Consider the following 22919-nt stretch of genomic DNA (forward strand, 5'->3'; position numbering starts at 1 on the left):
ATAAATGCAGCCACAGGCCCTGTCCAGCAGGTTCTCTAAGTATGGCCCTCCTCCACCTTGGTCCCAATGACCTTCTCACTTCATCCGTGTGTCCTCTGGAGAACTGAGACTCTTCACTAATAGCTCACCAGAATTTGAGTTCGATGGGTTGGTAGCTGCCCCACAGCAGAGCAGTCTTGGGAACCTCGCTGAAAGGACCACCCAAGGCCCAGTGGTCAACCAGCTGCTCAGAGCAGGAAGGTGGACATGCATTTACCAGTCAGAGCTGAGCTTGGAGGGGAAGAGTGGATGTTCTGGGCTTTGCTATGACTGGCCTGTCACAAGGGGCTGACAAAGCAGACATTGAGGGAGTCACAGCAAGTCTCACTTCCTTCCTCTTGGCCTGAAGAATCACAGATTCAGTGTGGGGACTCCCTGCCCTACTCTCCTGGGCTGCCCTCCTATCACTGAGTTCTCTATTTGGGAAACTCCACCAGGTCACAACTTGTCAGTGTTGAATGTCCTGTTCCTTACAGCCTGAAAATGTCCTTCCCTCAAGGGCACTGAGATTCCTCAGATAAATGATGCCTTGTGACTTAGCCTTAGGGTGCAGGAGGGAGAACGCAGAGTCCAGACCCCACCGCAGGGTAGGCAGGCAGGCAACACTGCTATCACCAGGCTGCTGCATTGTTTACAGGGCCCAGAGAAAAGTGAACCTAGTTTGGTGGTTCCCCCACCCCATTGCACCTGATGTGGGGCCCTTCTGAGCTGGGGGCTCTGTGTGACTGCTGGGGTCACATATCCATGTTGTAGGCCCTGACAGTCCTTGGAGCATCCCGGACTTCTCAATGCCCCACAAATGGAAAGGCTTGTAACTTGAATGTGTTTCCAAGCAGTGTTAGGGGTGAGGGCTCTTGGTGTCACAGCCCAGGTGGCAGAGGCTAAGTCCGGAGTAAGTGTTTTCATTAGGGGCCTCCTGTTTTCTGTGTTGTAGAATGTGTGGGCTCTAGCATTTGATCCTACAGTCTAGATCTGGATGGGTCCCCACCACCCCTGTTACCCTACTAACAGTGAGTTTTTAAGCTCTTCTTTCTTCCTTTCCTCTTCTCTCCTTCCCTCTTCCTTTTCCCTAACTCTCCCTCTCTTCCCTCTTTCCTTTGTGTGTGTGTGTGTGTGTTGCATGTTGTGTTGCTAGCGATTGAACTCGGGGCCTCAAGAATGACGAGTTCAGGTTCTACCGCTGAGCTACATTCCCAGCCTCAAGCTCTTTCTCTAGAGGAAACAAAGAGCCCACCACTCCAGCAGACCCCTCCTGGAGGACACTGCAGGACCACCAGAGCCCAGCCCTCTTCCTCCTGTGAATCACCCAGTTCTCTTCAGTCCTCAAGGCAAGAGAAAGCACACTCCCTTCCCCCTCCTCATATACCCAGAGGGGCATAGAGGCCAAACCCAGTGCTCCTGCTGGGGAGAACTGACCTGGGGAGGCAGAAAGTAAGTTCACCTACTCTCCAGTTCAAACTAGAGAGCTTCTCCTGGGACCTTGAAAGAGCCTCACCCACCCACTGCTTCACAACTGGCTCATTACTGTGACTTCTCAAGTAGACAAGACCTAACAGAGCCCCATGTCCACACTCTTTCTCAGTGACCACTTTTCAGGAACTAGGCCAGAAATTGAGGGCTTATAAGTTTTGCCTGGCCCTTGTCTCTGACAGGAGGTGGCCAGCAGGCTTTGCAGTCCTCTTGGTGTTTCCAGGTGAGGTCCTGAAAGCAGCCAGCAGGCCAGGAGGCAGCCATGACCATTCTTGATTCCCACTAGACATAGGCAGAGGAGGGCTGGCGAGTCAGGAGTGTGGGAAAGGTTGAAGAGCTCTTCTGAGGACCCTGTACCAGGAACCTCAGATCAAGGCCTGCAACAAAATGCCTGGGCCCTTCTCCTACCAAATGGAGAAGGCCATTTTGTGACTTGCTGAGGGTGATCACCGCCCACGGGGAGTAGGCGGGAGGGAAAAACTCTTCAATTAAGAAAGGAGTCCTGTGCGTCCCACTTCTGCTTTCTGTTCCTCATTGGTCTGTGGAGGACTTGGTTAGCAGGAAACCTTTCCAAGCATCCTTGGAAGCTGGAATGCATTACTCGTGATTTATGTGCCTAGTGAAATTTTCCTTTAGGGGCATGCTCTAGAAGGCTCTGGCCTTTCCTTCTCTGTGAGAGATAATCATCTCCCCAGAAAGGCAGTGGGTCTCTGGGAAAGGGAGTTCAGAAAGCCAGATCAGGACAAGATTGTGTAGGAAAGGCGGCCTCTTCCCAGGACCTGGGGACATCCCTGTGGAGCGATGGCCTAATTGGGATGCTGGGGGCATCTATCCAGATCCCCGGGTCCCAGGAATCCTGGACTCGGGCTGACCATCAAAGTTGCAGTCCCCATCCCAAGGTACCAGGACCCCAGAAGTGAGTTGTTTGACAATAGCGCGCTCAGTTGAAGCCACTTGACCACGCTGTCGTAGGTGGCTAGGTCAGGTCTGAGGTCTGGCTCCGTGACCTGGTACATGACCCCCGAGTTCAGGTGACCGGGACCAGGAAGGGAGGCTCTGCCCGCGGCTCCGCGGTGGGGCGGGGCGGGACAGCAGCGGCGGGACAGCAGCGGCGGGACAGCCCCGCCCCGGGGGTGTGTCCGCCGCCGCGCCACCTTAAGGGCCGGGCGGGGCGGGCGGAGCGCGTGGGTCCCGGAGCCCGGCGCGGGTCGAGGGAGCGGCGCAGGGCGCGGAGGGCAGCATGGCGTCGTGTGGCCTGGTGCAGCCACTGCTGGTGCTCGTGCTGCTGGCCGGCGGGGTGCGGGCCAGCCTCTACTTCCGCCCAGGCCAGACCTGCTACCGGCCACTGCTGGGAGACCAGCTGTCGCAGCTGGGACGCAGGTGGGCTCTAGGCCGTGCCTGGGGGAGGGGAGGCGCATTCCTGCGCCTGGGCGCGCTCGCCAGTGGGGGGCCTGCTTCCCTAGGGTTCTAGGAACCAAGGTGCCCTGCCTGCTTAGGCTTTGGGAGATCACATCTGGCCTTTTGGGGGATCACCCCGTCACACCCAGCTGGAGCCCCTCCTGGTCTTTGTGTCTTGCTCCAGCACTTGGTGTTGCTTGGGGAGCCCTCCCCTTCCCTTAGTTTTGAGGGTAGCCTGCTGCCCTCACATTCCAAGAGTGCTGGGGCCTGCTGGCGTATGATGGGCTTCCCTGGTGACCAGGCCCTCCACTCTCTCTCCCACATTTTGGGAAAGGGGAGAGGGCCTCAGGAGGACTGCCAGTAGTGGCCCTGGTGGGCTCCCAGCTACCCCAGGAGCCCTGGTACTCACTTGCTCTCTTCCCAGGACATACCCCCGGCCACATGAGTACCTGTCTCCATCTGATCTCCCCAAGAACTGGGACTGGCGCAATGTGAATGGTGTCAACTATGCCAGTGTCACCAGGAACCAGCACATCCCCCAGTACTGTGGCTCCTGCTGGGCCCATGGCAGCACCAGCGCCATGGCAGGTAGGTGGTCTGGGGCCTAGGGTTCCATGATGGTCCTGGCAGACAGTAGCTGCCACTTGATTAAGGGCCAGGAGCACCTATCCAGGCTGCCTCCTAGTCGGCACAGGCAGCCATAGCCCAAGGTTCCAGAGGCCTATGATTCAGAGCCAGGAATCAGTCTGGACCTTTGCCCTCTACCAAAGTGACACAAGCTGGGTCATTCTGTGGGAATCACTGTAGGCCCACTTGAGGCCTCTAGGTACAGGCAGGAGTGGGACCGAAGCTCAGTGACAAATAGCTCAGCCATTGAGAAGGAACCAGAAATGCGACATTACCAAGCTCCCCAGCCTGGCCTTGGGGACATGGAAGTGAAACTGTGCTCAGAAGCAGTTAATATTTGAGATGAAAAATGTCCTGTGGTTGAAATATTGAGTATGGCTACAGCCCCTGCCCTGATCTGGTCACTTCTGGCTACTGGGTGGACAAGGAAGGTCCAGGGCAAGGAGGGAGATGGAATCTTGGTGTACACCATCCTGAGGACCGCTGCACCCTGGCCTGGGAGACGGGGCAAAAGCAGGGAAGCCCAGGTGTGCCTGGGGCATTTGGGAGGGGCCTTGCCCTGTGGCCTGAGTTCCAGGAACATGGATTCCACTGGGGCAGGCCCTCACCCTGGCTGGGAATTGACAGCAATGGCTAGGTGCTGTCTCCTCCCTGTTTGCTATCTCTTTGGCCAGGCCTGTTGTAGGTGTGGCTTGTGTTGAAAGGGTTAGCAACATTGTGGCCACTGCTGCTTAGGAAGCTGGGGTCAGGCCTCATGTGGAGCATCTTCTTTAAGCCTCCTAGCAGCCATGATGGCTCTGTTTGACGAGGAGGAAGCTGCAGAAGATGTCCATAGTGACAGCTGGGTTTTGACCTAGAAACCTGTCTGGGGGTAAGGTCTGGACTCCAGAGCCCACTGACTATAGCTGTGGCATCTAGCAGAGACTCCCTTGGTGGTCCAGCCCTGTTTCTGTTTGGGAACTGTAAGGAGCCCTCCGGAGGCTGGAACATACTTCTGACCTTTCAAGGAAGAGGAGGAAGGGAGCAGGTGGGCCAAGGTCCCTCCCTCTGACTTAGGTAGAGCCAAGGCCTTAAACCCTGAAGGATCTGAGAGGCGGGGGCCAGGCTGGTTGGTTTTAGCAAATCTGGAGGCAGAGGATCCGGATAAAGTCCAGGAGAGCACCCAGTAATGGCAGCCAGCTTTGGGGAAGTGAAAGGGACTTCTCTGCAGAGTACTGGGTGGAGTCCGGGGAGAGAGAACTAGAAAGGTTGCCAGTGAGAGGTCATGTGACAGGATACACATTTGTAGGACATTGCAGGGCAAGGAGGAGATGGGATGGCTAGAGGCAGTTTGTCCCCTCTAAGATGCCACCTATCCCTGGCCAAGGCATCAGCCCTACATTTCCGAAGTGGAATCTTTGTGCAGATTGCTGATTCACTCTTTTCCTTAAACTTTTAACATCAAGGCCATCAGGGCCATGGCTCTTCTTTCACTGAGAAAATAGAAGCTGCCAGAGACTTCTTTCCATGGGGTCAAGTGTCCAGGCCTCTCACTGAGAATACCTGTCCCTCTCCAGGAGGTCATCCTTCATCCCCTTGAGGAAGTTCTTCTATCTCAAACAAATGAGTGAAAAGCCCCTTGACCCTGCTCCACCTCCCACCACCCTACTCCTTGGGCTCTGGAAGTGTCTGCACCCCTCCACTTCCTCTTCTCATCCTGAGCCACACTGGCCCTGCTACCGTCTCCATCACTCCCCATTCATGCCATGGTTGTGAGCTGCCATGAACAGAGTGTAGTCCCCAGGCCACTGCCGTCCTAGAACACAGGCCGCCCCACCCCCATGGCTGGCTCTGCCTTCCCACTGCGCCTTCCCTTCTCATTCCCCAAATTCTGTGCATCAGTTACCAGGTCCAGCCCTTCTCCTGGACTCCTTCACTTTCAACTGCCCAACACCCTCTTGCTCGGATTCCTGCCACCTCCAACCAGAGGCAGTCAATGGCTCGGAGCATCTCACTCTGCCCACCACTCCCACCCACAGTGCCATCCTCCTGCAGCCCTCTCCACCAATGCAGGGGATACTTAAGCCAAAGCCTAGAGGCCACATACCACCATGGCCCCTCCGCCCTTGCTGTGGGCTCAGCTGCTACTCGACCCAGTGGATCATGTTCTTCAGCTTGAAACCCTCTCATGATTTTGCTCAAGTAAAAGATGAAATCCTTCTGTGAACTACCAGAGCCTACAGCCCAGCTCTCTAGGCCATCCTGCTCAGGTCGAGGGGGAGCCTGGCACCTCTTCTCCCTGTATCCTTATCACTCCTGCCCTCTCTCCTTGGCCGGCTGTCCCCTGGCCCACCCTACATACATGCTATCATGCTTCTGGACCCTCCCCAACACTGTACACTTTGCTCAAGTGTATCTGTTGGCTTCTGGCCTCCTTATGTGCTGTGAGCCCTGGGAGATGAAGCTTCAATCTTTTCGCTCCTCTGTGCCCCCAGCACAGGGTCTGGGCACAGTGCTTTGCACAAGCAGGTGTGAGAGCCCTCACTGATGGCCCAAGATGGGGAGGAAGTCCAAATATGAGGTACAGGCCAAAGGGAGGCAGCAGCTAGTGTGGGGCACCTGCTTCTACCCCAAAGGATGGGGGCATCCCTGGTGGACAAAGCAGGGTCTGAGTGTGTTCAGACCCATCGCTGAAGGGCAGCTGCTATAGGCAGAAGAGGGAGTTTGGAAGAGTCCTGTTCTGGGGAAGGAGGCAGGGAACCTGGGCCCATGGGCTTTGGGAAGCTGGGAATCTACTCGCCAGTGGCCCAGGAGGTATATTTGTGGGCACAGAGACTTGGGCTAGTGGTGGCAGGATGAGCTTGCCTTTTGAGTTTTTCAGCCCAGTGGATTATGGGGGGGGGGGGGGAATCCTAAAAGGCCCAGGCCTGGTCAAATGAGTAGACCTATGGAGCCAAGACCAGTGTGAGCAGGAGTCTAGAAGGTGACATGAGGAGGTGGCACCCCAGGGGAGCTGCAGGAGGAAGAAAGAGGGATTTGGGCTGGGCAGAGGCTGCTGTTGAGCCCGTGGTAGCTAGGAGAAGGGCAGGTGAGGCTGCAGGAGAGGAGGGTGGGCCGTAAGGAGTATTGTGGTAATCTAGTCCTGCAGAATGGAGAGCAAGATGATCCTCATTGGGTAGCCTGGGTCCTCTTCTGGGAAGGGGAGCAAGTTTTTCAGCCCCAGTTGTGCCCTCAGTGTGTGAGCCCAGGCTTGTGGCAGTCAGGGCTGCTCAGGCCCCCTGACTCACCATGTGCTTGGGTCTGGATCCCCCTTGACCTTCCCCAGCCCCCTGGACTGCATCAGCCCCTCCCTGGGGCTTGTTCAGTCCCTGGGCTGCACCTGCTCATGGAGGTGCCCACCTTGGCCCCTCTCCACAGGGCTCTCTGACTCTCAGCCTGCCTCATGTGGCCGCCGAGGCATCCCTTCAGTCCTTCAGCAGGTGTTTCTTGAGGACATACCGGGCTGACCTTTGTGGACAGGACAGATCTGGCCTTACCTGGTGGCACTTGCAGCCAGGAGGTGCAGGCAGATACCACAGTGCTCCAGAAGGCCAGGGCAGACCTCTGGAGAGCCGCAGCTGAGCTGCGGCCTCCACAAGGAGGTGGGCATGGGAGCGAGCCCTCCAGAGACATGCAGCCTGAGCCCTGAGCATGGGCTTGAAGGCAGGATGGTGGGCAGCACCCTGTGGCCTGACCTAGGCCTCCAGTGCCAACTGGGGAAGTGAGGAGGGTGCTGCTGAGGGCAGGTGCTGAGCAGACCCTGACCTTCCAGATCGCATCAACATCAAGAGGAAGGGGGCGTGGCCCTCCACCCTGCTATCTGTGCAGAACGTCATTGACTGCGGCAATGCTGGCTCCTGCGAAGGGGGCAACGACCTGCCAGTGTGGGAGTATGCCCACTTGCACGGCATCCCTGATGAAACCTGCAACAACTACCAGGCCAAGGACCAGGGTAGGCCCTGCCCACTCCCCCGCTGCCCTGTCCCTCTTCCCTGGAAGAGTGTACTGTAAGCCCAGGCCAATCCCACCCTTGTGATGCTGTGGCTGGAGTGGTGGGGAGGGGAGGGTCAGCACCCCCGGTCTTTGGGGAGGACTTGTTCCCAGAACCTGTGCCAACCTCATCCAGTGCTGCCTTGAACCTAGTAGAGCTATGGAACTCATCATTTTTGTGGAGACCCTCCCTTGGCATGGGGAGAGGTCAAAGGACACCCTCCCAATTCCCAGGCCTCCAGCCTTAGACCATGTTTCTGCTGTGGTGAGGCCCTGATGTGATGTATGGGTTCCGACCTGTGACATTTGAGTAGTTTATAATAGGCCTTGCATGGAACAGGGCAAGTGCTCCTGCTCCACCCTGTGCGGGGTGGAGCCTACTCTCCAGGAGCTGGGCACAGAGAGCTGGTGGGGAAGCTGGCACCCAGAGCTGGAGGCAGGAGGTCTAGCAGTGGGTCTGTCAACCTGGTCCCTGCCCAGTACTCTGGGCCATGTGTACCAAGATGTGCCTGCAGCCAATGGGTACTTTGTGGGTGAACAGAGCAGGCTGGCCCAGAATCCCCAGAGTCGACACATTCCTTTTAGGCTGCTCCTTTCGGAAACCAAAGGACCCAAATCCATAATTGGCAGGTTTAAGCCACCTGACCCCAGATCTCCCTCACAGCCAGAGCAGAAAGCTCTGGAAAACTCAGAAGACATTTGAGACAGGTACAGAAGGAAGGAAGGGGAAGGAGCCCGATGCTGTCCCCCAACCCTGTGAACGCTGGCTCTAGTGTCCTATACACACTGAAGTGGCAGGAATACTCAGCCCCACCCAGGCCAGTGGGATTCTGTCTCCTTGCTTCCTGGGCCAAACTGCCCAAAGAATTTTCTGTCCTGGTTTAGTAAACTCAGCAGGGTCAGAGACCCCAGGGGGGACTTCCCTGTGGAATCAGATAGTCCTGGGGCCCTTCCCACCCCACTGACATCCCCAAGCTGGTGTTGTCCAGCTGAGGCCAAGTTGCTCTGATCCCACCTCTCCTGACAGGTGGCTGGAGCACATCAGAGACCTGAGTGTTTGCCATAAACAGTCTTGTCTTTGTATTGGTAAATGTGGCTGCAGATCCACCATTTTCCGGTTGTGCCAGGCCCTGGGCATTTGGTGTTGGACAAATTAAACCAACAATTTAATCCTCAAAGAGTTTACTGTCCCCGGGGAAGATCTGGACAGATGTGTAACCACAACAGAAATAGGCAACAACAAAGTGGTAGCCAGGCAGGCTGAAGACCGGGCAGGGTGGATGGGTGAAAGTACAAATGCCAGGGTTAGGGAACATGTCATGTCCATCATGCCTGTGAGGTGGAACATGGGCACACCTTCTTATTCTTCTTTTCTGACCTAATTGTGGATATCTCTCAAACCAAAATAACAAGACAGGGGTTTTGTTTTGTTTTTTTAACCATATGTAATGGCATATTTATTCACTAGCCAGCAATAGAATCATCTTGTTGAGTTTTAGTATTTTGATTGCACTCGATTTCAGCTCTGAAGTATTGTGGAAAGGTCCTCTCCTGGCCTTTACAGAGAGGAAAAAGCCCACCCAGAGTTCCTGCTCTGTACTCAAAAGTTGACCTCTCTTCTCTTCCCTCCTTCCACCCTTCGAGGAGGGTGGAGCCCTCCTTGAAGTTCTTCCATAGCAGAAAGAGGAGATGATTTGTTCCTAGTAATGAGCAGGGCACTGGGCCTCCTGGTTAGCTGGGCAGTGAGGAGAGCCCCAGGTTGACTGCTTGCTCTCACCCAGAGTGTGACAAGTTCAACCAGTGTGGGACCTGCACGGAGTTCAAAGAGTGCCACACCATCCAGAACTATACCCTCTGGAGAGTGGGCGACTATGGCTCCCTCTCAGGGAGGGAGAAGATGATGGCGGAGATCTACACTAATGGCCCCATCAGGTGAGTATAGGCCGCCAGGTGAGGCTGCGCCAGGTGTACCAGGAGGATTGTGTACCTGTGTGTCAATCATGCTTCCCGCTCCTCCACCAGTTTTACTCCCTAGTGTGAGCTACAGCCACCACTTTCACCTTTGAGAACTTCTGTTTTCTCAGAAGTAAACCCCAACCAGTGACTAATCTGCCCCTCATGGGATTATTGTGGGACATAAGGGGGTGAGAGGCCCAGGTGTGGTGACAGCTGTGGTGTCCTGGGGCTGGAGGACACAGCGACAGCAACTCAAGTCTGTCCAGAACCACCGTGTGGGGTGGGCTGGATTCACCCCTGGGGCAGCAGGCTACCTGCAGCCTCTTTCTGGATGAGGTGGTAACTCACTGCTTGCTCTCAGCTGCGGCATAATGGCAACAGAAGGGATGGCCAACTACACTGGCGGCATCTATGCCGAGTACCATGACAAGGCCTATGTGAACCACATTATCTCAGTGGCCGGATGGGGTGTCAGCAGTGACGGGACCGAGTACTGGATTGTCCGGAATTCCTGGGGCGAACCTTGGGTGAGATATTTTCACTTTATAGTTGTACCTAGAAAATGAGGCCACACTTATCACCTGTGGCTCTTGACCTCTGACTGAGCACTGTGGCCTGCAGCCAGCTAGACCTCTTAGCCCAGCCATCTGTCAGCCACAGCTCTGGGCAGATGCTCCTTGCTTGTGTAGGGCCATTCCTGTTCTATGCATTGTCCCATTTTTAGCAGCACCCTGGGGCCCCTACCCACTAGATGTCAGTTCCTCCTCTGCCCCCCAGTATGAGACACCAGAACTGGCACCAAAGTGAAGTGGCCTGGCTGGGACACCCCTACCAAGGATGCAGTTGGCCACCTTCCTCCTTCACAACCAGGTCATTCTTTCTCCTGCCAGTTTCAGACTCTCCTTAGGAGTACTCGGTAGGTTTTTCATGAATACTTTTAGGTTGGGTCAAAGATCCAGGGTTGATAACTGTCAGAGTTTTTATTTTTAAAACTAATATTAGCCATTAATAGCTTGATACAGAAATTCATTATTATGAAATGGAGGAAAATGGTAAATACAGAAGTGATGAAATCAGTGGTTTTTTTTTATTTTATTAAATAACTACAAGTGGGGATATTAGTAGGTGGATAAGTCATCTGGTCTAAACAGTCAACATGTTTTGTTACATTAATTAGCTACTGGCAGGGGGCCCTTGTGTTAAGTATTAACCAAGTGAATATCTCATACAAGGCATTTTTGACAAGGGTCATGGGAAAGGGTGCTGGGTGGCCAAGCAGGCTGTCTGGGTATTTTGTTCTGTGGGGCTGGGCTGCAGGGTGGAGGCCTGGTCTGAGTCTGGAGCAGAAGGGTGGAGCAGGAGACCATGTGCTGAAGGGCTGACGTGGGGGCCTTGGCATCTCGCAGGGCGAGAGAGGCTGGATGAAGATAGTGACCAGCACCTACAAGGATGGGAGAGGCGCCAGCTACAACCTGGCCATCGAGGAGTACTGCACATTCGGGGACCCCATCGTCTAGGGAGGATGCCTCTGGAAGAGCAGTTCACGGGAGTTGGGATCCTGTGCGCCAGATCGGTTAGCAGGACTGGGTGATTGTCCGTCTTGGACACTGGTCACCAAACTGAACATCTAGAAGGGTGCTTGTCGACCTGAGAACCATGTGGTACTGGCTAAGTGCACCTTGAGGAGGGCTGACCACTGATGACTTAAGTACCTGCAGAAGGTGGCTCCAGGCTCCATCTGCCAAGGCACAGGGCCTGTTTTCTTCAGCAGGGAGCTTGGTATTTTGTGTTTAGCAAGTGTGGTCACTAATACCACATTTAGGAAGTAAAATGGTTCAGACTTATCACCAGTTCTTAAATCATCTTGGATTCAGTGTAGGAAGGGAGGTGGTAATTTCAAATTGTCCAAGTGATGAATAAACCATCTGGTTCCACCCAAGGCCCAGCATGCCTTATTTATACAAGAACCCAACATGGGACCTGCACCTTACAATTCAGCACAAAAGCTTTTTAAAAATTTATTATTCTTAGCAAGTTTAAACAATTACAATAAAACATCAACTAACCAATTGGGTTCTGGTGAGAAAACTTAGTCAGCCTTGAAAAGTTGTTCACCAGAGTCTCAACTTCACAACTCCCACCCCCCCAGGGCCAGCAGCAGGTTCATGCGGAGGCAATGTGGAGGGAAATGAGCACTGGACTGACCATACGGGGAGGAGATGTCCCTGGCAGGCTCTCACACTGCTAACACTTTCCTTCTAAGGAAGTCATCCACCCCTCAGCAGATTCCACCTCCAAGGTGCTGACTGAGCTGCAAATGGCAGCTTCTTGAGAGGGCTCTCCTCAGTGGAGCCTGGAAAACCTGCTTCAGCTCTGCAGATGCTTGCCTTAGTTCACCATGATGAAGTTAGACTTGCAGTGAGCTGAAACCAGACGCACACAGTCACTGGGTTAGAAACAGAAGGTGCAAACTGACACATACCGATGTAGCCAGAGCAGATCTACTGAGACCTTACCGATAAATTCTGTCACGGGGTCATGTTCGCCTTCTGTTTTGATGGTGCCCGCAATGCTGCCATTTTCCAAGATGGGGAGGAAGAGCTGCACAAAGTCAGAGGTGTATGGAGGAGCGATAACATCCAGTACCTACGAGGGAAAACAGGGCTACTCTGCCTGCCTGGCCAACACGGGCACCGCACCAACACAGGTGAAATGGCACTCTTGAAACTACCCCCGCCTCCCCCTTTGGCTTCCCTGGTGACACCATTCTCCAACACTAAGGCAGCAGAGTGGTAACATAGGGGAAACATGTAACACAGTTCCTGCAGGTAGGAGGACTCACAAAATTGCTATCTGTCATTGTCATCACCATGATTATCAGAAAGTACACTTCTCAGAGATAGGTACAAAATGAACTAAATTAAGCCCTAAAGGACACTGCTAGTGTAAAGAACATGAAACACGAAACCAACGGTGCACTGCTGACCTCAGTGACAAAATAGCGAATGAGTGAAATGTCAGTGTCCAGCTTCTCCAGACACTTTCGGATGTAACTGACAACAGGAAGTACATAACCTCGACTCAGCAGGTGAACCATCCTGTCCAGCAGTGTCTTCTTCAGCTCAAGCTGCAGAGAAGCAGGTCAAAAGAGTAGGTCAGCATGGGGTGCACCCCCAGTCCCCACGTGCCCCGGTGCCACTCACCTGCTCCATCACATCCAGTTGGGAGTGCTCAGTCTCGAAGAGCTTAACAAGCAGTTGCAGGACCTGGGGGTGCAGGAGCTGGTGGCAGGTGCTGATCTACAAACAGGTCATGGGGAGCCTTGCTGAGCAGTGTGATCAGGTCGCAGGGCTCACTCACCATGCAGAGAACCACTCACTGTCACTGCCAGCATAGGTAGCTCATGGCTGTTGCTGCTAGTCCTTTGCTGGACCCAGAGCCAGCAAACTCCTCAGCCCTGCCTCATTCTTCCCATGACACATGACAAAACTGAGACATCTATGCAGTCAATGAAACTAGGTTCTTAAAAGGAAAATCCTTGTTTAGGATAGAAATAGCTAATTTTGAAAAGTGTGTACTAAACACACCAAAAATATGCAATATGACAACACACATGCAAGACAGAGACATTGCACACCCAGGCAGCCCTCTGCCTCTCACCTCATCTAGCAATGCCAGGTGCACGGGAGTATGGTCAGTCTGCAGTTGGAAGTACCTTGGTTCTGACACGGTCCAATCCACCCATTTCAGCACACCCATTGCTACCACTGGAAACCTACAGGTAAACATAGCAGAATGCTTCCTTTAAACCAAAGGTGGGAAAAATACCAATATGCAACAAGAGCATTAAAGGGGAGGAAGCCTGAGAACAAACACAGCCCGCCCCTTCATCTGTGCTGCCAGGAGCTGCTTATTAAAGGGGTGGCCTCTCCAAGGTGCAAGGTGAGAAGCAGTCTCTATCCTCAGCCCATTCAACCCCTTTGCTAATGGAGAAGAGATAGTGGATGATGTAGAGACCACTGTGTCTGGTACATGGGCTCAAGTTTACCTTAGTTAGCAAACCCCTTTCTTGGTTCCCACACAGATAAACAGAAAGATTCAAATGCCTAAGAAGACGCATGATTTCCAGGGCAAATCTATTTACATAAGTGCAGAGTCACAGGTCATTTGTTTCTATCTGAGCAATACTATGTTAGTCTTAGACTTCTGCTATAGATGAGCCCTTTTTTTTTTCTTTTTTTTTTTTTTTTTTTTGTGGTCCTGGGATTGAATCCAGAGCCTCATGAATGTTAGGCAAGGGCTCTATTGAGCTACATCCCCAACCATTTTTTGTTTTTTTTGGAGCCAGGATCTAAGTTGCCCAGGCTAGGCTTAAACTTGTGATTCTCCTGCCTCAGTCTCCCAAGTAGCTGGGATTACAGGTGTGCACCACTGCACTTGGCAAAAATGAACTTTTTCAATTCCATTCTTGTAATTCCAGGTGGTCTTCCTTTCACTTAATTTGTGAAATTACTTCTATTAAACAACTGAAAATGACTCATACTGTCTATACACGTTATTCATGCTCTCTGTTATCTGTTTACAAAATAAAATAAAATGCACAAGTATCTCTGCAGCTTGTGTTATGTGAGTTTTCAGTATGACAACAAAAGCCACCTCCCCCAGTGATTTAGTTTGGCAATCAGTTTCACTGCTCACCTAATACACTGATAAAGTGTACTCAGTTCTGCCACGAGTTCAGAGGCCCCTTTGTTCTCATTGCAACACAAATTGTGAACAGTTTCCACAGCCTTCGACGTTGACTTCAGCTCATCTTTATTGATGCTCACTCGCTTATTCTGAAAACACACACAGGTTGGTGGATTCTGACAGCACCACAGCCTTGTGGTGGAGAATCCTGTTACTGGCCACTTCTCTCTCCACATCCCCTGCCCTATCTGTGAAGTCAGAAGTCAATTTAATTGTCAAACTTCATGGTTGTGCAGAGTACAGAAACTGTAAACCAGTGAGAGCCATGTTTGTCTCTGGCTTAGGCACCTGTTTCACTTTTTTTAATCATACTTCACATTACAGTCTAAAGAAGTATTAAGAAGAGCATTTTCTTGAGATGTTCAGCACTTTCACCATCAGTAAAACACAAGAAAAGACATGTTCTCTGTTCGGCAGGTTCAAAATTTCTTGCAGCCCAAATTACCCAATAATACCCAAGCAAAGGAGGACCCTTGTCTTCTGAAAGGCTGACAGTACCTTCTTCCAGGTCTCAACCACACTTGCTGCATAGGCCAAGATGTGGATGTACTTGTGTTTGTGATCCTGGTTGATTCTGGCCCCCGGTTTAAAGAGTGACTGCATGAACAGGTCCAGGAAGGCTGGCACCCGGATCTGGGGAGAAGCACACACCAAGCACAGTCTAGCAGGAGAGGGCATGTGCACTTGTAGTCACCTGCAGAGTTCCAGGCAGCATGTCTAATGGGCATGAAGGCTGGGAATAGGACGGAGAAGGACAGAAATGACAGCAACGTTTCAAAAGGCATTTGCACTCACTGCCTTAAGAGAATCAGGGAAACTTAAGAGACTTTCCAAAACAACCCTGCCCTGGCACAGAGGGGACCCCACCCTGCTATAATGAGAGGTAACTTACCAGTTCAACAGGAGGTGGGTCCATGCTTGTGAACATCTTGAACAGGACAGTGATGTCTGCAGGGTTCAGGGCTCCTTTAGACAGCATGGCCCCAAGGGCCTGACAGGCCCGGGGATAGGAAGCAGCTGTGCCCAAAGCCAGTGTGATCTGACTGGCATCATGGCCTCTTAACAGAAAAACCACATAGCCTGTCACTAACAATGTTAGGCAGATTTTTCTTTCTCGTTCTTTTCTTACATTTAATGTTCTAAACCATTAGGATCCATTTTGGTTTTTTTGTTATTCACTTGTTTATTAACTGACCCACCCATGGAAACAATGTTTAGAGCAATGTGGAAAAGAATGATTCTAATGCACCTTACAGACTTGATAAAGAGATTCATACTTTTTAAATACCTTGCTAAGACTCTAAAAATAAAGCTAGGAAGATATAACTTTGGTCTGTAAGATACAGACTACAATATAATAATCACTGAATGACTATTTTAGGACTACTGTTATTTGCTATCTGTGAATCCCAGCATATAAAAGCAGAGTCAACTAGAAGTACACTCAAGTACCTCACAAAACAGTCTTCAAAGCAACACTCTGGAAGACAAGCTCCCCATGTAGGTTAAAACTACCCTGACCACCAGCTCTAGACAGCAGGACAGAAGGGGCAGGAATCATGGCTGTGGACAAGGGCCGCGGAGCTCTATGGAAGCAACAGAGAAGGGTGGGGAAAGCAGAAGCCTCACTTCTCCTGAGCGAAGCGCTGCACCTCCTGTGCCACCCTGCGCACTGCAGAGCCGCCCTGCTCCTCTTGGGCCAGCACGGACATCATGGCCTGCGCAAACAGGTACGTGTGCTCCCCGTGACACACCATCTTCTAGAATACAGGAGGCAGGATGGGGGTCTCAAGACCACAGCACTGGCAAGTGCAGACCAAAGTTCACGGGCAGGGAACCTGCTCTCTGGCAGGTGACTTTGGACCTGGAGATTCTCCACAGGGAAGGGGATTTTCATGTTTGGGAACCCAAACCCCCCAACCAGCTGCTTCAAATCCAAGATTCACAATGTAAAGAACTTACAGCAAACTCAGGGAGATTTTTTTCAAGGTTTTCTTCCCCTCCATCCAAGATGGTGGCTAGAGAGGTACGGAGCACTCTGGAGAACACTTCCAACTGCTGGCAGGCAGTGGACACACTGGTGATCTCCCCTTGGTACCCCGCATCAGAAATCAGCTGCCACATAAAAACAAAAGTAGAGTGTCAGCACCTGGTGACCCACCTTTCAGCACTGGGCTGCTGGGCAGCATGTGCGGCAGGTAGAACAAGCAGGCACTGGTCTCAGGTCCCAACCTTAACTCTGGTCTCTGCTTTGCCACAATCTGGGCTGTGACCTGGACTTCCCAGCCCTCCCAGGACTTGATGCATAAAAAGGAGTGATTGGCCAGGTGTGCTTAAAGGCTCCTCAGAACACACACACTATAAAACAGTCAAAGTTGATCTAAAACCACAGGCAGAAATTTTATGCTCCTTTCTTCAGGGTAAGGCATGCTGAAGTGCAACGATGGAGAATTTGTCAAAAACGGTCTTCTCAGACAACCGACCAAAAAGACATCAAAAACCACCCTCAATCCTACATACTTTCCTCTGATTCTAAGACTCTTCCTACCTTAACAGTAAAGTTAAGCATCAAACAGTCTGGATGGGCTTCAGCCAGTTTGTAGAACAGATCTCTCCATGTGGTATGTGCAATCATTTGTTCAAGCCAAGCTGGGGTCTGCCGACAAACAGACAGCAAGGTAAGACGCCTGGCATTAGCCCAAGAGAAGTCTGTTGCATAAACAACCCCAGGACATTCCAGCTGGAAGAGCCGCCATCGGCGTCCAGCTCTAGAGGAAGCAGACTCAGGGCTGGTTGTGGCCACAGAGCTGTGAGGCAGGACAGCCTCTGCATGCCCACTCTGCTTTCACAAGTTCCCACTCAACATGAGCACAAGTGGAAGAGAGCTTCCTGGGAGACATCTGAGAGTCCTGTGGCAGCAAGTGCACAGAGGAGCTGCATGGCATGCATGACTGACTCACGCTCAACCAGCTGCATGCCCATGGCAGGCAGAAGACACAATTTAAATAGCACAGGAGGTTCTGTCCAACACCACAAGTAGTGGCCACGAAAATATCTCTTGGCTCCTACTGTGTGACGGATGGGGACGCTGTTCTCTGAAGCCACCATCCTGTCTGTGCCAAGGCCAGGTTCTCCATGACTGTTCCCAGCCACCACTTGAGCACAGAGGGCTTCGCAGGCAGGTCTGTCATAAAAGACACAGGCTCGTGTACCCAGCAACTAAAACTCTAGAGACATCTCGCTGGCCCTGCTGGGACTTCCTAAAAGCTGCATTGCCTGCCTTCCAACCTCCTTCATGCCTTTTGCCTTCAGGGTCAGTCCTGCATCCCGGCTCCCCCAGCTTCCTCCAGCATTCATCTACTTTTCTACCTGGGGTGTCTCCTCCACGATCTCCTTGCATGTTTCACCCAGTCTCAGCACATGCTTCTTGGAGGACCCACAGGAATTCGCCCCCTCCCAGAGCTGTGCCTGGAGTCAGCGAGGATTGGGAGGCGAGAACTGGCTGCACCTCCTCTTGGCCTTGGCACCAAAACCTCCCACATGAAGCACCTCAATGTGCTGAGCACAGCAAAAAGAGTAGTTCAGACCACACTACCCAACTTGTGTACTTATGTGATACGCCACACACCACTCCATACACAGAGCTAGGAAAAGGCCCTGGGATACACCACCAGACAAAGAACAACATTCCTCACCTCTCCTTCTTCAGTAAAAATAGAATCTGCTTTGCGGGGATCAAAATGTTTGATCAATAAACTCTTCAGGTGATTTTCCACAGTTTCCTGGACCTGCACGGGCTCAACACCTGAAAGAAAATATAAGACAATAGCACTCGCTAAAGCCACTGCACTCTTGCAGAAAGGGCCAACAGCCACATCTCTCTGAACCAAACAACACAGAATTGCTTGTGCCACTTTTAAAAGCAAGACTTTGGACTCATTAAAAAGTTATTAATTCTACTTGCTAGTAAGACCCAAGAAGAAACAGAGCAGCATGCACCACATGGTCCACCCCTGCCTAATGGAAAGGAGAATAGCACCTTCAAACCCTCACAAAGTCCAAACAGACAGGGAGGGCAACAGGAAATGCTGTCCCATGAAGGAGAGTAGATGTGGCCAAGAGGCTCGCTTGAAGGAATCACAACAGTAACACATCCATTTCTTTCCAGACACTGCTTACTCAAGTGACCATCTAGATGCAGCCCAGTGGATCTACAGTAAGACTCCATTGTGATCGTATGAGCCAGAAGCCACAACTACAGCCAAGTCCAAAATGACCTATCACTCACTGCTTGCTGTAACAGGCCTCCTGAAAATGATACACCAAATGTACAGCATGTCATCCCTTAACTCTACAGCAGGGCAGAGAAAGCTGCTCAACGGGAACTCCTGCAAACCTCAACTGCTGGATCAAACATAAGAGTCAAACAGGTGAAAATGGCTAAAAAGTTCAACTCCTACTTACACAAACATTAAAAATCAGGATTCAAACAAGGCACTGCTGATTCACTAGATAATACTGATGCAAAAGCCCATTAGAGAGGTGGGGTTGGGTGAAAGCAAGGACAGCACCTGTCTGAATGAGCCACTCGGCCAGCAGGTTCACAGTCTGGGCCACAGCAGTGTAGTTCTCAGATAAGAGCTGGATGACATTCTCTGGAGAGCCTCCTGCCTGAAAATACCTGAGAAAAGCAAAAGAGCCACCACCTCATTAGAGCAGACACATGTGAGAGGGGATGAACAGGTAGGTAAGGAGGAAGATAATTACATTTAAACATTTTTTAAATGGCAAAGGGGACCCTAGAAACATTCTAATCCAAGACCACATTCTTCTCATTTTACTTGTCATCATCTGGTTCTTTTAGAAAATTCTCTGAACAAGCCCCTCCTCCCCAACGCAAACACTGTCCTCACATACCTCTTCAGAGTGTTGAAGATAGAGGGCTCCATGATATAGTCCCGGGTAGAAAACTTATGAAGGCATTCCTGCTGCACCTCTGCATCATCCTCTCCTTCTCCAGAATCATCCTCCTGTTGCTGAGAAAGGCCAGGAGCAGGGTATATTTAATATTAATATCCTGAAATCTCACCTGTGCATTATGAAAGTATCCCACACACGATTTCATAACAGTCTCACAATGTAGCCAGGACAAGTGATAAGTAGCCATGAAAATGGGATCCAGAATCACCCCAAGTGGGACATATGACCACCCAGCTAGCAGACTGTGTGCCAGTCATCAAGTCACTGAGCCTCTCTGAATAGCAACTCCCTTTGTTAAACAAAGACATCTCGGGTGCTCCTTCCTGGTTGCTGATTTTTGGAAGCATCAAGCCTAATACCTGACACTTAGTAAAAGTTCACTAGACATTTGCTGCTATTGTTGTTTTCACCATGATTATTTCACATATGCCATTTAATCTTTACCAACAAAGACTAACAAGATTCTTGAGAGCAGGATCCATCAATTTGTGGTTAGGAAAAAATCTCTGACTTCCCTCCTATCAGCAGCAGGCCTGGCCCTGGACTCTAGTCCCACTTCCAGGTAGGAGCACAGAGGCAGGATGCTGAACCCAAGGGCAAACCAGACTGCTTCACCTGCTGATACACGTGATGATGGGGACTACTGACCCCAAGTCTGTCCAGTTTTAATACTGTCACCCTAACTAAGAAGCAGGAAGCAGGCAATTTCTGAACATTTACCCTGCACTAAAAATGTGTTCATCATCCCTGGGACCTTAGAAAATCAGACGAGATATAGTTTTTTTTTTCCCATGGAAGGAGTTCACAAACTAAGAGAGCTAACCAATTCAAACATAATGGGGTAAGAACTGGACCAGGGATCAGTGAACTATGACCAAATGTTGCCTGCTTCCAGTTTTTACATATAAAGACTTACTGAAACACATTCACACCTATTCTATCACATTTTGTCTATGACTGCTTTCCCTCTACAGTCACAGAATTGAGTAATTGTGACAGAGCCCCACACAGCCTCAGATATGGATTGTCTGGCTTTTTACAGAGAAAAGTTTGCCCACCACTGTTTGGATTAACATCCTGGGAACAGTGCTCTGAAGCAGACACAGCCTGCTGGCTACACTGGAAAAACTGGGGAGTCTTCTCTCAGACAGCATTGGTGAGGGGACCCATGGGGAAGGCTGGATTTCCCTGAGACTCATCTCCAGATGTCTGCATTCTTGGGCTTCTACCCTGGCCTCCCACTCCCTCACATCTCTTGCATCCTGCGTATCTACAGTGTGGCCTGCATCTCTCTCTCGGGCTCCACAGTCAAGTGTACTGCAGTGTCATATAATTCCCATTCCATGCCCATTAGTACTCCAAAGTCTAAAACTGACCTTGTCTTACTCCCAAAACAAATCTTCCCACAATCCACCAGAAACCTGGGAGTCATCCTCAATTTCTCCTCCTTCACCCCAGCCCACCCCACATCCTCTCACAAAGACCCATCAACTCTATCTCCCATATATTGACCAAATTTGGCTCTTCTTTCCATATTTATTTTCCACTTATTTTTTGTATGCTTACAGTAATAATCTCCCTATGCCTTGTCCTTCCCCACAATCCACTTTCACACTGAAACCATAGTGACATCCATAAGCCACAAATGTGACGTCTCTCAGTTGCTTAAAGTTTCCTATCTCCCTCTGGGGGAAAAAAAAAGAAAGAAAGAAATCCAGGCCCTAGAATGACTTTGGCCTTCCCGCTGTTCACTTGTCCAGTCTCACCTCTTGCCAACCCCCACATGCAACCTATAGCCAGACTCATCTATTTGTCAGTAGCTCTTAGCAGCTCTTAGCTCCTACCAGAGAAGCCTCCTTACACACAGTCCTGCCTCTCCAAACCACATCTGGCATCAAGTGAACAGAATTTGGGTCATCATCTTTCCCAACTTTAGTATAGTCACAGCTGGAATGAACATGAAAGAACATCATCAACGAAATTAGGGTAATGATTACAGCTGGCCAAACATGGGACTACCAAACCTTCCATCAGTGGGGTCTAGGCCTGGCTCGAAACTCCCAGGAGCATAAGCTAGGGCAAGTAGCTCACATGTTCTATTTACAAAATGATGGAGGACACAGACCTAGATGGCCCTAAAGTATGCCCCAGTTGCAACACCTCCCTATGCCTAAGTCTCAATCCTTATGATTCAAATGCTCAATGAGAACAAGATGTACCAAAACCAACCCACTACCAAGCTAATTAATTCAGACCTTATATTTCTCTCATCTGGCCTTCTTCAGTGGTTAGCATACTGATGAAGTGGAAAAGAAACAAAGAGCTTGGATCCTCATTCCTTTATGTTTTGGGAACTTGAGGAAGTTAAGTCTTTTGGTCTCTCTCTTCACTTAGGAGATAAACAAAGTAATAGCCAACTCATAATCTTGAGTATGGAATGCAATATTGCATAAAAGCTCCTAGCTCAGGCTCCTAATAGCTATATGTGACTGCTCCACTAAGTTCCCAGTGTTGTGGGATGATCCAACAAGTGGGTTCTACTCACTTTTCACCTGGACTAAACTCTTTGAACAAGCTTTACCGTTGAACAGCTCTCCAAGGCCCTCTGGAACCTGCTTCCTACCAACTTCATGCCCCTGTTCCACAGGGTAATTAACTACAGAGGACTTTCTTCAGCTCCAGAAACACACAGCTCTCTGCATGTCCAGTGCCCTGCTGAACCATGAAGTAAACCTCACTTCATGGTTTATTCCTTCAAAACTAATCTTTATTCCGGTTTAAAAGGCAAATTCCCAGGCCTCACTGTACAGTCTAGAGAGCCATGACCAGAGTAACCTGGGAAGCTTTATGTCAATCATGGGCCTGGGGTGGACCTCCTCGGACTTCCCAAGTCCCGGGCTCCCACCCCACCCCTGGACCGTCCAGGCTGCAAGGTTCGGCCTGTCATCTGGTCCAAGGAAAAATGAAATCTGCCCAAGTGCTGAAAGTCGCAGTCGCCCAGCGGCGTGCTGTGTGAAGGCGCCCAAAGTTCTGCTTTCTCCCCAGGACTCGGGTTTAAGTTCGACTTCGAAGACAGCATTGCGGCTCCCGCTTCCCGCCTGGAGACCGCGCCCCCGCTGCATGGGGTGGGCAGTCCTCGCGCCTGGCCTCGCCTGGCCACGTGGCCGCCCCGGGAAACTGCGGCGGGGGCCGGGCCGGGCGGCGGGGGCGCAGGCTGGGACAGCGGAGGGCTCCCGCGGCCCCCAGCGCACGCCCCCCGAGTGCCGGCCTGGCCCGCGCGGGCTCAGCGGGGGCGGGGCCGCCGGCGGCAAACGAGCCTCGGCGCGGGGCGCTGGTGCCCCGCCTCACCTGGCCGCCATCCGCCTCGTCGCCCCACTCGGCCGCGTTCCCGAAGTAGTCTTCGGCCATGATGGTGCCCGGCGTGGCCCCCGCCATGCTTTCCGCGAGCCGGCGCGGCGCATGCGCGCGGCGGGAGGACGGGAGGACGCAAGCGCGGCTGCACGGCCCCGCCCCCGCAACGGCGCGCCTCGGCGGGGGGAGGCGGGGCCTGAGAGGGGAGGGGCGGGGCCGAGGCGCAGCTGGGGGAACGCCCCCCTGGTCCCGGAGTGCCCGCCAGCCTTCTTGCTGGACTCCTTGCTTAGCCCTACCGGCTATGGCTTTTGGTCCTGAGAGCACCAGTTTCCTCTTCGGAC

At 51.7% G+C, this 22919-nt stretch overlaps 2 protein-coding genes across 3 annotated transcripts; one reads left to right on the plus strand and one right to left on the minus strand.

Moving 5' to 3' along the window:
- The first annotated feature begins 2675 nt into the window (after positions 1-2675).
- On the plus strand, positions 2676-11437 carry Ctsz (cathepsin Z). The gene is made up of 6 exons (XM_076851889.1): positions 2676-2889; positions 3332-3495; positions 7325-7504; positions 9324-9474; positions 9860-10025; positions 10905-11437. The coding sequence occupies exons 1-6, from the start codon at positions 2750-2752 to the stop codon at positions 11013-11015; spliced, it is 912 nt and encodes a 303-aa protein (XP_076708004.1). The 5' UTR covers positions 2676-2749; the 3' UTR covers positions 11016-11437.
- Positions 11438-11485: 48 nt separating this feature from the next.
- Positions 11486-22703, minus strand: Nelfcd (negative elongation factor complex member C/D). 2 transcript variants are annotated; one of them, XM_076851887.1, is made up of 15 exons: positions 22576-22703; positions 19165-19283; positions 18819-18928; positions 17943-18052; positions 16796-16903; positions 16210-16362; positions 15877-16007; positions 15140-15305; positions 14746-14880; positions 14197-14336; positions 13159-13273; positions 12702-12797; positions 12485-12625; positions 12015-12144; positions 11486-11921 (listed from the first exon to the last, which is right to left on the minus strand). In XM_076851887.1, exons 1-15 carry the CDS (start codon positions 22660-22662, stop codon positions 11887-11889), a joined length of 1776 nt encoding a protein of 591 aa, XP_076708002.1. In that variant the 5' UTR covers positions 22663-22703; the 3' UTR covers positions 11486-11886. The 2 variants fall into 2 exon arrangements, with proteins under 2 accessions (XP_076708002.1, XP_076708003.1); XM_076851888.1 differs by lacking the exon at positions 11486-11921 and having other exon boundaries at positions 12025-12144; positions 12574-12625.
- Positions 22704-22919: the final 216 nt, after the last annotated feature.

The sequence above is a fragment of the Callospermophilus lateralis genome, chromosome 3 (assembly GCF_048772815.1).
Source record: "Callospermophilus lateralis isolate mCalLat2 chromosome 3, mCalLat2.hap1, whole genome shotgun sequence".
NCBI classification, from domain to species: Eukaryota; Metazoa; Chordata; class Mammalia; order Rodentia; family Sciuridae; genus Callospermophilus; species Callospermophilus lateralis.